This window comes from Seriola aureovittata, chromosome 16 (assembly GCF_021018895.1).
Source record: "Seriola aureovittata isolate HTS-2021-v1 ecotype China chromosome 16, ASM2101889v1, whole genome shotgun sequence".
NCBI lineage: Eukaryota > Metazoa > Chordata > Actinopteri > Carangiformes > Carangidae > Seriola > Seriola aureovittata.
In genome coordinates this window covers 6,938,950-6,953,929 of record NC_079379.1, presented here as the reverse complement: position 1 = coordinate 6,953,929, position 14,980 = coordinate 6,938,950, and the positions used below count along the sequence as shown (strand labels likewise).

The following is a 14,980-nucleotide window of genomic DNA, read 5'->3' as shown; positions in this document are numbered from 1 at the left end:
TATTTAGCTAACGGCCGTCAGACTGGAGTTCCAGATCGTTTTAGTGGAAGAGCATCTAGTGGGTCTGACTACACTCTGACCATCAGTGGAATTCTGGCTGAAGATGCAGGAGTTTACTACTGTCAGAGTCATATCTGGTTGAATAACCAGCTTCTGATCACACAGTGAAAAAGCGTCGTACAAAAACCTCCCTCCTGAATCTTCAGCCTTCTGCAGCTGGCAGCTGGAAGCCACTGCAGAGAATGAAACAGTTCACAGAGGACACACACACACACATACACACACACACACACACACACACACACACACACACACACACTTAGTTTTGTTCCTGTAATATCTGAGGTCATCCAAGATAGAAATGAGCCTCTCTGGGTTGTAGGGACCAATGAGAGGTTTGTACAAAAGCAAAGCATGATTGGAGAGGGCTGCACACATTGTAATGTTTGCTCCTCTCTGGCCTGGGACATCCACAGTTGCCCGCTGCCCAATGACGTTTCTTCCTCTGCGCCCTGTTTTTGCCAGGTTGACACAAAGATGAATATATGAGTTGGTCTGGCCTCCCTCCATCTCCATTACCGTCTAAAATAAAGTAAATCTACAGTTGTAGTACAGCACATTGTGCATAGCTATGTATGTGTTCTACTATGTTGTATGGCATTGTTTGCAATGACCATATCAAAGAGAGCAGTTTCTCGGGCATGTGAACAAGTTCGGCCTCTCCCTCCTGTAGGAGGCGACCTTTGAATCCTACATGTAGTAATATTAAACACAAAAAAATCAATATATTTCAAAAATGTCAGTAGATGTAAAACATAAACATAGTTCAATAGTTGAGGGATTCATGACTCAACTGTTGTTTTGCTGGAAAATTCTCAGTATTGATGCAATTGTTAAACTCCACAGGTTTGGCTGCACACTTAACCCGGCCATGATTCTCCACATGGTCAATAATTGCAGCTCTTATCTCATCAGAGACCATCAGAGCTCTTGGTCTTCCTCTCCTTCCTCTTCTCCCTCTCCCTGCCACTCTTCTCTCTCCACCAACCTGTCCTCTTTGATCCATATTTCCAAAAAGAAACATTCAGAAGCCATCCCCTTTTATCTGCTTGCTGCAGTAATGAGGCCAAACACAGGTCACCTGGGCAGGTGTTCAGCTGCAAACTGCACTCAGCTGAGTTTGGAATTATTATTATTTCATTTTATTGTCAATATTCTGATAATATTTTCTATAGATTTCAATATGGCTGCAGCAGAAATGCACCATTTTTTTCCCCATCATTCTGTTTTGATTGTGTTTTTAACTGTTTTGGTTTTGAACAACGTGTGTTAGCATTTGAAAAATGTGCTGCAAAAGTAGAGTGTTTTGCAGGTGGTGGACTCTGAGGTCACTGAATGCATTTTGTGTGAAAGCAATGAAAGTGCTTCACAGTTTGCTCCACTTCTGTTTTGCTGACTGTGTGAAGAGTTTTAACCAGTGTGACTTCAGTTTTGACCAATGCTTTTTAGTAATTAAAAAAAGATCAAATACAACTATATTCGACTAACCAGTGTGGGAATAACATGTATGTACCTTCTCTACAGTTGACAGGGAAACACTGGTGTTGCTGCCAACACCCACGTACACACTGTCCCATACAGAGGTGACAGTGAAAGCAACTTGCCATAAACACTGGCATGTCATCTGTGGGACTCATAGTGGCTTCATGTGCTCTCTAAAATCAATCAGTTGCTGAGATCTTCATTTTGCAGGAAGAGGGAAATCGTCCTCCCCCTGAGCGGTGGCCTCCGCCTCCCGGCAAGAGGATCACACGTGTTAATGAATGAGCTTTAATGTAAACAGGGAACTCAATGTGACATTTGCACCTTTCTTCAGTTGAGCCTTGCAAAGTTACAGTGCTTACATGTTAAAGCAACTGTATTATGTGTCATTAGTTTCAGGTTGGAACAGACAATGTGAGGTCTCTCTACAAGAGAACTCTAGAGCTGGACATCGAGGACAAACTTGATAATGAATATAAAAAATTTGACATTGAGTTTAAAAGACAGCAATTAAAATAAGTCAAACTGGAGGTGGAGAAATTGGAGCATGAAAAGAAAGTAATTCAGTCATGTAATTCATTTACAGACATGGGAAAGAAGTAACTAAAATGTATTTTTCTTTTTGTTAACAGAAACAAGAGAACAAAACACAATCAAATAAAGACTTGTTCATCAAGATACAATGGCCTGTTCTTTTTCTTTCTTTGGCAACAGGTGTGAAGGAAATGCCTTTGTTTCTGAAGTACAACTCAAAAGACAATGGCCTCTGTTTCTCATGTTAAAAGTAAATGCTGCCGTTTCTTTTGAAGAAAAAAGCTCTGCAGGTGAGGTGGTCCAGGGTGACGGGGTCCACCACATCAGGGGGCTGCTGACTCACAGGAGGAGCCCTCTCCCTCCTTATTGTGGAGCACAACACACGCTACAATGATTTTACATGCTCGTTCTGGAGCTACTCTGAGGCCACGCAGGCATGTGAACCAAACAATGAGTGTCCTTATTTATCAGATAGTTACTGTATTTCCACCTGAACAGGAAGTTTTGTGTTACAACTGTTATCACTTACACACAAAAGGACATGTTGCTCTTACATATACATATATACGTACATACACACACAAACATTTACCGAGTTCCATACTAAATGACAATAAGAATAACAACAGACTAGAATGAAATCTCAAAGTTAAGGTAAGATATTAATAATATAAGATATATAAGTTTTACCTGAACATTGAGGCTGTGGAACGACTTGTGATTCACATAATTGGCTTCATTCACCCAGAAGTGAAGAAATGGGAATGTGGGTACAATCTATAGCACCTATCACTGTGGGGAATCCACTGAAAGGAGCTGCATTTAATACACAACAGCATACGGATGAGAGTCTGCATTGTTCATGGATCAAGTAGTCACATAAGTTAATGTCTACCTGCTATATTATTAAAGCCCTCTTTTATGGACAGCATGGGCAAGTGTCCAGGGAACACGACAAAGGCATTCAGCAGCTCTGTAAGAGCACGTGCCACCTTATGTGTTGCCCTACAGACTGTGTTTTTTTTGTGTTTTTGCTGAGGTTTTCTGCATCACCCACAGCATACATGAAGGTACTGGAGGCGAAATGACGCAAGGCAAAGCATACAGTCTGAGGTACTGTGAGTGCGTTGCTTATATGTTATGCACTGCTGATGCACGTCTCAAGAAGCTGACAAATACAAGTCAAACCCTCTGATGAGAAGTTTCTCTCACAGATGTAGTAATCAGGAAAAGCAAAAGGATTTTGACGGCCCCTAAACACTCTTGCCCTCCTGTGAAACCCTCTCACGATCCGCGCACCAAGTTCTAAGGGATCCTCCTCAAACGGTGATGCCATGTTTCAAGAGAATTGATTGGTCAGTGGGCGGGGCTTTTATACGCCTACCTGTTACCTCAGACTGTTATCTCGAACTTTACCTGCTCCAGAGCAGGTCAGAAGTTCAGCGTAAGTTACCATGGTGATTTACCCCGGTAGGTGAACCACAGTCGCAGGACTGAAAACCCAGAGTTAAACCTGAACCTCGCTAACCTCAAATCCTGCTTCGTAGTACAGGCCTCAGGTAGGAGGAGGACAAAGTCCAGGTACACAGCACCTACAATTTTCACACTTTTACTCGACTCGGGTCCAGTGGACCCAAACACCACGTATGTCATTTACATGTATAGGGGGGGTACAGAGTGTGGCCATTGAAAATGTTTTCTTTTATATGTTCTTAATCGAAAATGAACCAAGGCCTATGAGTGCTTTGCTTTTCTCATCTCATTCATTTTTCTTTGTGGTTGAGCTCTTCAGCAGAATTCATATGTAAATATTTCCAAGGTTAAAATGACAGATCTCTCATTTTATTTCTCTACATGCTGATGACATGTTGCTTTTTCTTTCAGATACAGAAAAGATTTTTTCTTGTTTTATTTGAAGGATTTTTCAGATGTTTGGACACAGCTAAAAGGACTGTGACCTTCTCCTGCTGCAGCTCCTCACTGGAGGGGGGCAGCACCGTCAGGGTGGGGGCCACTCGACCCACTGGAGGAGGAGACAGAGAGACAATATGAAGAAAGTTCATACAAGGAGAAAATAAACTCCACCCTGTTGGTTGCAGCAGAGGAGACTGTTGTTTCTGTTGGTCGTCCTCAGATTGGATGAAACTGCTCTTCACTGTTTCACTTCCCTCTCTAAGCTCAGTAACCATGGCAACAGACAGGCATCACTGATGAACCATGGCAAAGGACAGGTTTCAGGACTAAAGATAAAGAAGTCAAAGTTCATCTCATGTGTTAATGTTTAATCTGAATTTTGAATTAAAAAAAAAATTATAAACATGAAAAATATCAGTTTCAAACATTCAACAGCGTCTGAAATATTTCTTATCTATAACTATTCTATAGAAATGAGCATCAGCACTTTCATCATCAATACTCTGATCAACTGATTGATCCAGTACGAAACAGCATGATCAGAGTGATCCAAGTCCCTGTTGGAGTCAGTCAGAGCATTTCCATAGAGAGCCACTTTGCATCAGCAGCACCATGCTCCAGTGCTCTGGGAGAGTTTATAGTCCTGAGAGTTGAAGACTGGATGACTGACAGCTGTCCTTCATGACAACAGAAGACACAGAAATCCTCCTCATCAGAAACATGACTTTGGTCTCCGTCCTCATCTGGACTCTCCTCTGCTTCACTCAGGGTGAGGAACATCATTTTTCTGTCATGTGAAAATCATTTGGAGTGTAGCTGAGTTTCACCTCACCATCTCATGTCCAGTGTTTCTTCTCTCTCCTCAGGGTCTGTTGGACAAAATGTTGTTTTGACTCAGTCAGCAGCCAAATCAGTGCAGCTTGGTCAAACTGTCTCTGTTGACTGTAAGGCCAGTCCAGCAGTAGCTCATTACTCTGGTTCACAATACTACCTGTCCTGGTACAATCAGAAACCTGGAGCAGCTCCCAAACTCCTGATTTATTTAGCGACGACCCGTGAATCTGGAGTTCCTGGTCGTTTTAGTGGAAGTGGATCAAACACTGACTTCACTCTGACCATCAGTGGAGTCCAGGCTGAAGATGCAGGAGTTTACTACTGTCAGAGTTATCACTATATCAACAGTCAGTGGGTGTTCACACAGTGAAAAAGCGTCGTACAAAAACCTCCCTCAGTCAGACTGAACAGAAACTGAACTGACTGCTGCAGCTGGAAGATACTGCAGAGACTGATACAGTTCACTGAGGAGACACACACACACACACACACACACACACACACACACACACACACACACACACACACACACACACACACACACACACACACACACACACACACACACACACACACACACACACACACACACACACACACACACACACACACACACACACAAAGTCTGATTTTAACCCCTCATGCACCATCTACCAGCATCAAAGGTTTAGGACACACTGTACCTGTTACTTCCCGCTCTTTAGTGGCTCTACGAGGTGAACAACACTTCACCAATGATCCAAATCAAGCACAGAAGACGCCTCTGAAACAACCAAGTCCATGGAGTTTATTAACATGAATATAATAAACAACTAAGACTCTCAATCAAGACTACAAAAGATACAAAATCTGAACACAACAGCAAAACAAACTCCCAGGCTGAGAAGCAGCAAGACCAACAGTCCCCATGCCTGAAGCCTCTCCCTTCTGATGCTGCACCGGAGCTGTTAAGCTCTTCATTCCCAGACCAGGTGAAGCTCATGTAGGACTGATCAGGAAGCACCTGGGTGGAGCTACAGAGAAGACAGGAGAGGAAGAGAAACAAACTGAACACCAGCAACACACACCACTGTAACACCCCCACCCTTCACACAATGAATAAATAGACAATAGATAATAAATAGATTCGTTAAACACAATTACTTAAACATTCAAGTTCAATGTGGCACCAACACACATCAACCTTCACTGTGCAACTCATCTCACTGCACACACACCAACTCTCACACACAACTCATTGTACAGCGATGCTGATTGTGCTCAAGTCTGTCACCTAACGTTACTCAGGGCGACCATCATCACACACTATACAAGTCTTCAAGCCTCAATCTGAAGCTAACAACACAGCTGCTCAAACAAGATCACACACACAAAAGGCCCCTGGATTTAAGAAGGAACAGCCGACACACAAGCAGCTACACAAGTGAGAGAAACTCCCATAGAGGCAAAATGGCAACAACCATGAGGTGAGCAAACACCGCAAACAAGTGACGACATCCCACACACAAAAAGTCACAGCAAAACTGAACAGCTGAAGTTAAACACACAAACACTGACACACAAGTGAAAAACCCAGAAGTGGACTGCAACAACCACAACACAAAATGGTCACAATGCAATCAACCACTACACACACGCTGCAAACTGACATGTGAACAGCAACTAACAAGTGACCAACAGATGTGGAGTGCAGTTACCACAACAACGGTCACACAGAAGTTACTGAACCAGAAAGTATTTATCAGAGCTACACAAGACAAAGAGAGCAAACAAAAAGTAGAGTCATCCCACAAAGAAGAGAAATCACAACCTAGTTGCTTTGCAAGGTTCAAAGTTACAAGATGAAGAATTATTTTATTTAAAAACACTTTCTTGTGTAATGCACTTGTTCTTTTACAATAGTTACACAAAGTTAATGGTTTTCATTCATCTCCATGAGGATGATTGAAAGAGTCAGTGTTCCAGCAGTGAGGAGGACACAGCATGATATGTTGAGGACAGCTACAGTTCACTGACTCTGTGTGTTTGCATATGTGTCCTGCCTCTCTGCTCCCAGCCGTTAAGAGGCCAGTGTTGATCAGTGGCTGTCCAGGCCTTTCAGAGACACTGACACGCCGGCAGCACAATGATGATGTCTCTGACTCTACTGCTGGCCACCCTGGGGCTCCTTGTTCAGGGTGAGACTCTCTTGTGAAAACTTTGCTTCAGGATGCAACCAGGTTCACCACAATGATGTTCTGCTGTGATGGAGAAACACTGAGACAAGCAGCATTGACCTTCTTCCATCTGTTCTCCATGTTAAAGAAATGATCCTCTTCTGTTTGGATGTTGATCATCTGTCTCCAAGCTGGATTTGTCTCAATAACCCTTCTCCTCTTCTTCATGTTTTCCAGGTTCATCAGGAGAAATCACTGTGACTCAGTCTCCTGGATCTCAGTCTGTTGTTCAAAGACAGACTGTCTCTATCAGATGTAAAGCCAGTGAAGATGTTAGTAGCAATCTCCACTGGTACCTTCAGAAACCTGGAGAAGCTCCTAAACTCCTGATTAATTATGCTACAACCCGTGAATCTGGTGTTCCAGGTCGTTTTAGTGGAAGTGGATACGGGACTGACTTCACTCTGACCATCAGTGGAGTTCAGGCTGAAGATTCAGGAGTTTACTACTGTCAGCAGGGTAACAGCTTCCCGTTCACACAGTGAAAAAGCGTCGTACAAAAACCTCCCTCAGCTGCAGAGGAACTGATCTGACTCAACAGCTGCACTGAAAGTAAAACACTAGAGGTTTGACTGCAACATATTCTCATGCTGTGAAAAGTTTAATTTGAGAGAAAATCTGAATTTATTTCATTTACTATAAAATATGATGAATATTTTACTTTTTCCACAAACACACACACACACACACACACACACACACACACACACACACACACACAGGACTTTTTGATAGTTGTTGAGAAAACATTTAAATGATTGATGTTAAACTGTCAAACACACACAAATCCTCTACTGATATTAACAGCATTAAATGATTGTGGAAACATTTGAGAGCAGTTCATTAAAAGCTCTGAGACACATTTTACAAAGAAAATATAACAGTGAGTAAAAACTGCTGCACTCATGTGAAAATGTTGATGCTTCAGTTTGTTCACCAGAAGGAGAAAATCAAAAGAGCTGACAGTCTCTCCACTGCATCCACATGTTGTAACATCAGCACAGACAAGGTCAGAGGTCACATGTGAAGGACAACAGCTGCACTGAAAGTCAATCAACAGAAGTTGTACTAAAAGATGTAGTTAATACTGATCCACTTTAAATATTTTAACACTAAATATATTGAATTTAATCCAGAAGGTTTATACTGTCAATCCTTTCATTAAAATACTGTTTGGAACATTCTGCTGAACATGAAAGTTAACCTCAGCTGAGGTTTGGTAATGTGAAAACACAAAGAGTGAATATTCTTTTCTCAACCATTTTCATATGAACTTAAACATCATTGATTAAAATAATGATTAAATGAATTCAATGTTTGATTGAGTAAAATATAATGTTGTTTAAAATTAACTCGTTATTTCACTACAACACATTTTAGTCATTTTTTGTGCTTTATATTACAACAAACTGAAGTATTTCATCATTGAAATCAAAGAGGATTTATGACTGGATGATTCTTCATTGAAATGTTTCTACCATGGGTTTAGTTACAAATGTGTTTTATTGAAGAAAAATCTGCAGCAACTATAGAAGAGACATTTTTACAGTCATGAAGGAGTTCATATTGATTCTGATCAATAATTATAGACTTTACTACTTCAATCACTGGTCTGTACTAATGAATTGATAATGATGATGATACAGTATAATAATAATGTATATATATATATATATATATATACAATATATATAGAAATATATTTTATGTCATGTTATATTTTTTATATAAAATCATCATAATGGGAGATTAAATCTTTTTATTGAAACTTTAAAATGAATCAAGATGAAAACAAGTGATTTGATGATCAGATTTTTATTATCTGGAAACACAGAAACAATATTGAAACACTGAGAGAAGCTGGTAAATATTGTTACTGAAACATGTGAAATCAAAGAGAGAGAGAGTGTTACAGAGAGCAGAGAGAGAGAGCAGGAGCAGAGTAAAACCAGTAGCAGAGTCCCAGTGAGTCAGGTCAGGACTGGGAACACTGGTCTCTCCTCAGTGTCTCTGAGAGCGGAGTCTGGGAGCCCTGGGTGGCCTCACAGGTCACAGAGCCCAGCTTGCTCCACTGGTCTGCAGGGAGCCTCAGGGTGCTGCTCCAGCTGTAGAGGCCGTCCTTCTCCAGCACCCCGGGGCTCCTGCTCTCCTCCCAGCTGCTGCTGCTGCTGTTGCCCTCCACCTTCCAGGCCAGACTCCAGTCTGAGGGGAAGCCCTTGTTGGCCAGGCACAGGACTGTGACCTTCTCCTGCTGCAGCTCCTCACTGGAGGGGGGCAGCACCGTCAGGGTGGGACGGGCGTCACCTAGGAGACAACAATCAGCATCTGTCAATCAAACAGCGGTCACCTGGACACCTTGACTGTGTGACAGTTGATTTCCTCCTTTAAGGAGTTTCTGTCAGATGGTTTTTCTGCTCCACCAGTCACTCACTCACATTGTTTCACTTCCCTTTAAGAAACCTCTCATGCACATCAGCACAGAAAGAGTCCTCATATGAGCTGAAATACATCAAACTACACTGGAAACTAAAGAAGCTGATTTTACATTTCAACAGCTGCATTTTACTGCACTTTATATGACACTATTTAATGGAAACAATAAAATACTGTTTGAAAATATTTGCGCTTTTTCATGATTTCCTTCAAAGTCCTGCTTCATTTATAATGAAACACATTTAGTGTCAAAAGCATCAAGAGCACAACAGTTAATCAGATCTACTGTTAAAGGACATGATCAGCCACAAATAACTGACCACCACATTTAAACATCAGACATATATCAATAAAACAGAAACCAACAGCCTCAGAAAACTTCAGTCTCACTCTTCACAATCATTTGAACTCAACTTCTAAACACTTTCAAATGTAAAGACTAAATGTGAAAACATTTCTACAGCAGGATTGTTGTTCTTGAATCTTTCCTGCACTTCACATTGTTCACGTTTCACAATTGAACTGGAACATGTAAAGAAAAGTTGAGTGAAGCTGCTTTGAGTTCAGCTTCATGGTTAAACAGGAGAAATCAACAGTAACATAGAGATTTTAAAGTGATTTTGAACATTTTGATCTCCTACAAATGTTCAAATACAGAAATTACAAGCTGAACTGACGAGACAATATTTAATATTTGATGAGAAACTTACTTCCAACATCCATTCTGGTTCCTCCACCAAAAGTCCACCACAGTGATACAAAGTGACTGAGTGGTCGTACAAAAACCTCTCACTGTAGAGAGACACGGCTCTCTGACTCTGTCTGGCTAAACTACAACTACAAGTCCTCAAGTTTCTGTCGTCTGAACATCTGATGACATGATTTCAATCATGGACCAAACACTGATCATGTTTTGATTCATCATTTACGCTTTAAATGCAAAACTGTAGATTTTGATGTTGGCAGAAAATTTCAGGCTAAAAAATGTAAAATCACATATTTTAGTTTCTAGGTGAAAATGTAAGTGAGAAACACAAAATTTTCTTTGTGATATAATAAAATACATAAAAATTAAACTTACTTCCAACATCCAGTCTGGTTCCTGCACCGAACGTGTACCACAGTGATACAAAGTGACTGAGTGGTCGTACAAAAACCTCTCACTGTAGAGAGACACGGCTCTCTGACTTTGACAACAACAAACTCAAATAAATCACTTCCTGTTTTTCAATAAACTTGAAATCTAACAATCGATCATATATTTGTACGTTATTCCCTTTCTTAAATATATATATTTTTAATGTGTTTCAAACTAAAGTTGATCCTTCTAGCATCAAATGAAAACAGATGAAAGGAGGTTTTACAAGAAATTTATTTGCAGTCATTAATTTAAATTCACATAAAGTTGATCAGTGACAGATTTCTAATCAATACCCTGATCAATTGATTGATCCATTGAGAAACAGCATGATCAGAGTGATCCAAGTCCCTGTTGGAGTCAGTCAGAGCATTTCCATAGAGAGCCACTTTGCATCAGCAGCACCATGCTCCAGTGCTCTGGGAGAGTTTATAGTCCTGAGAGTTGAAGACTGGATGACTGACAGCTGTCCTTCATGACAACAGAAGACACAGAAATCCTCCTCATCAGAAACATGACTTTGGTCTCCGTCCTCATCTGGACTCTCCTCTGCTTCACTCAGGGTGAGGAACATCATTTTTCTGTCATGTGAAAATCATTTGGAGTGTAGCTGAGTTTCACCTCACCATCTCATGTCCAGTGTTTCTTCTCTCTCCTCAGGGTCTGTTGGACAAAATGTTGTTGTGACTCAGTCAGCAGCCAAATCAGTGCAGCTTGGTCAAACTGTCTCTGTTGACTGTAAGGCCAGTCCAGCAGTAGCTCATTACTCTGGTTCACAATACTTCCTGTCCTGGTACAATCAGAAACCTGGAGAAGCTCCTAAACTTCTGATCTACTTCACATCAGACAGATTTTCAGGAATCTCCTCCAGATTCAGTGGAAGTGGAGCAGGGAATGGAGTTGACTTCACTCTGACCATCAGTGGAGTCCAGGCTGAAGATTCAGGAGTTTACTACTGTCAGAGTGAACATAACATCAACAGTCAGTATGTGTTCACACAGTGAAAAAGCGTCGTACAAAAACCTCCCTCAGTCAGACTGAACAGAAACTGAACTGACTGCTGCAGCTGGAAGCTACTGCAGAGACTGATACAGTTCACTGAGGACACACACACACACACACACACACACACACACACACACACAACCATGGTTACACAGTATGAAGAACAACCAGATATTACAATCATAACAGAACAATAACCCTCAACACATTGAAAATATTAAATTGAATTAAACAAAGATCAAACATTCTTCAGAACGGCTCCTAACACACCTTTAACAATTGACCTTTTAACAATGATATATATAGACACATCTATCTGCCATCCATCCCTAAACATCCCCTAGTAACCTCCTGAACTCTGGTGTCATTAAACGCGAGGTTACAAATAGTCTGTCTGTACATTTGGCTATATTTCTCCAGCTTAAATTCTCATTTAAACTCTATACAGATCACAGGCTGCCATGGTTGTGATCTCTCTTTGCATTTTGCATGACCTCATCTTTCAGCTGCTGTTCAAAAGTTTGTTTCAGCCTGCTGACATTGGTATATTATTGTGTGAGCCACAGATTAGAGTGACCACAGACATATAGTAACAAGTCAATCTTTATCAACCATGGTGACACATACACACCAGAGTTATACACATGAAGCAAATAGTTGTGCATTGTACTGCTGAGTTTAGTTTCTTTACCTTCTAGCAGCCTCCACCAGAAACCTATTTATTCATCATCCTGTCTCCTCATAATCTACATTACTACATGTTTTTATTTCAACTTATTGGGTGTTCTTAAGACATTTTATGTGTATGTATTTTATGATATGAACCCCCAGACCTCATATGAATACAACAAAGCTGGTGTGACAAACCAGCAAACCTGTTGAAAATGTCTAGTCTGATTTCTGCAGGAAAATTGAACTTTCTAAATTTACTACTGAGAGCACCTCTGGACATCATCTTATACGGCTCTTAAATGAGCCTTTTGGTTCATTGTGATACCAAAGTATTTAAAATGGTGGAAAATCTGCAAATTTTCCCAATTACACATGAACAGAGTCTTTCTAATATCAGCTTCTCTACAACCAAACACAATAACTTTAGTTTTATCACTATTGAGCATCGACTTCCTTTTGTCACATAAATCACACATGTAATATTGAGCATTCTGCAACCCTTCTTTGATGATTGTATCATCCGTGTACACCAGTATCATAAGATGAGTGTCTGTCATGGTGTCTATTAAGCTGCTGACATGTTTTATGAAAAGAATATATTATGAAGAGAAAAATTAACCATGTTTATTGATCAAAATGAAATCAGACAATGATTTAAAAAATCTGCACTTCATCATCTAAACTAAAATAAAAAAATCTATTTAATATTCCCTAATAATAAACAAGAAAATGAAGTCTGAACAACAGAGAACCCAAAATGGAGCCCTGTGGGACACCATCATTTATGCTGATAGTAAATGATGAGTGTTGACCAAGTGAGTCAACATCATAAGGACTGAAGCAGTTTAACACTAAAGCTTAAAAGGAAACATGTCTCTGTCATGTATGTGGAACTATCTTATGATTAACAAAATGATTGGCGAAACTTGAATATGAAGGTGTATCTTTGATATTTCGTTATACTTCATGTTTAATCTAAGGTCTTTTTTTAACTTTATCAGGAGTTATCTCAAAGCTGTGGTGAGTAGAAATGCTGAAATTGACTTCCTGTAAAATGCAATTAGTTATTTAAAATCAAATTCTTCAAATCCAAATATAGAATTTAATAATTATTTTAATTGACACTTTTTCTTTTGCAACTGTTATTTAAAATCCTGTTGATCTCTTTTAATCTCAGGATCCCTCCAAGAGTCAGTGTTCCAGCAGTGAGGAGGACACAGCATGATATGTTGAGGACAGCTACAGTTCACTGACTCTGTGTGTTTGCATATGTGTCCTGCCTCTCTGCTCCCAGCCGTTAAGAGGCCAGTGTTGATCAGTGGCTGTCCAGGCCTTTCAGAGCCACTGACACGCCGGCAGCACAGTGATGATGTCTCTGACTCTACTGCTGGCCACCCTGGGGCTCCTTGTTCAGGGTGAGACTCTCTTGTGAAAACTTTGCTTCAGGATGCAACCATGTTCACCACAATGATGTTCTGCTGTGATGGAGAAACACTGAGACAAGCAGCATTGACCTTCTTCCATCTGTTCTCCATGTTAAAGAAATGATCCTCTTCTGTTTGGATGTTGATCATCTTTCTCGAAGCTGGGTTTGTCTCAATAACCTCCTCTTCTTCATGTTTTTCAGGTTCATCAGGACAAAACATCCTGACTCAGTCTCCTGGATCTCAGTCTGTTGTTCCAGGACAGACTGTCTCTATCAGATGTAAAGCCAGTTCAGGTACAAGCTACCTCCACTGGTACCTTCATAAATCTGGAGAAGCTCCTAAACTCCTGATTTATGAAGTTTCAAACCGTCAGTCTGGAGTTCCAGATCGTTTTAGTGGAAGTCGATCAAGGACTGACTACACTCTGACCATCAGTGGAGTTCAGGGTGAAGATTCAGGAGTTTACTACTGTCAGCAGAGTGGCAGCTTCCCGTTCACACAGTGGAAAAGCGTCGTACAAAAACCTCCCTCAGCTGCAGAGGAACTGATCTGACTCAACAGCTGCACTGAAAGTAAAACACTAGAGGTTTGACTGCAACATATTCTCATGCTGTGAAAAGTTTCATTTGATAAAAAATCTTTATTTATTTCATTTACTATAAAATATGATAAATATTTGACTTTTTCCACAAATACACACACACACACACACACACACACACACACACAGGACTTTTTGATAGTTGTTGAGAAAACATTTAAATGATTGATGTTAAACTGTCAAACACACACAAATCCTCTACTGATATTAACAGCATTAAATGATTGTGGAAACATTTGAGAGCAGTTCATTAAAAGCTCTGAGACACATTTTACAAAGAAAATATAACAGTGAGTAAAAACTGCTGCACTCATGTGAACATGTTGATGCTTCAGTTTGTTCACCAGAAGGAGAAAATCAAAAGAGCTGACAGTCTCTCCACTGCATCCACATGTTGTAACATCAGCACAGACAAGGTCAGAGGTCACATGTGAAGGACATCATGCACAGAGCTGCTTGTTGTTGAAGAGTCTTTTTATGTGATCATCCATACCTGCAGCTCCCACCAGGGTTCAGGATGTGACTGCTACACTGAGACACTGTCTGCTAGAACTGAGAGTCTGACTGAATTAATTGATTCATCAATTATTCATCATCACCAAGAAACAACAACGTCCCTGTGACCTGATCAATATATGAGATGAGTCAATGTGGATTCAATATA

General features: G+C 40.5%; 1 pseudogene and 4 gene segments (V, D, J or C); 3 read left to right on the top strand and 2 right to left on the bottom strand.

Moving 5' to 3' along the window:
• Window positions 1-168, top strand: part of LOC130183934 (immunoglobulin kappa variable 2-29-like) — a 597-nt gene extending 429 nt beyond the window's left edge. Inside the window, 1 exon segment of the V gene segment in view lies at window positions 1-168. This exon segment is cut by the window's left edge and continues 167 nt beyond it. Coding sequence covers window positions 1-168 — 168 coding nt within the window.
• Window positions 169-2,320: 2,152 nt separating this feature from the next.
• LOC130183933 (putative nuclease HARBI1) lies at window positions 2,321-3,412 on the bottom strand (annotated as a pseudogene).
• Window positions 3,413-6,935: 3,523 nt separating this feature from the next.
• Window positions 6,936-7,525, top strand: LOC130183704 (immunoglobulin kappa variable 6D-21-like). The segment is given in 2 exon segments: window positions 6,936-7,001; window positions 7,218-7,525. Coding segments are annotated over 2 exon segments (360 nt in total).
• A 1,269-nt stretch (window positions 7,526-8,794) lies between these two features.
• Window positions 8,795-10,942, bottom strand: LOC130183932 (Ig kappa-b4 chain C region-like). The segment is given in 3 exon segments: window positions 8,795-9,344; window positions 10,555-10,610; window positions 10,938-10,942. Coding segments are annotated over 3 exon segments (390 nt in total).
• LOC130183699 (immunoglobulin kappa variable 4-1-like) lies at window positions 10,901-11,628 on the top strand. The segment is given in 2 exon segments: window positions 10,901-11,174; window positions 11,272-11,628. Coding segments are annotated over 2 exon segments (432 nt in total).
• The last annotated feature ends 3,352 nt before the right edge of the window (window positions 11,629-14,980 follow it).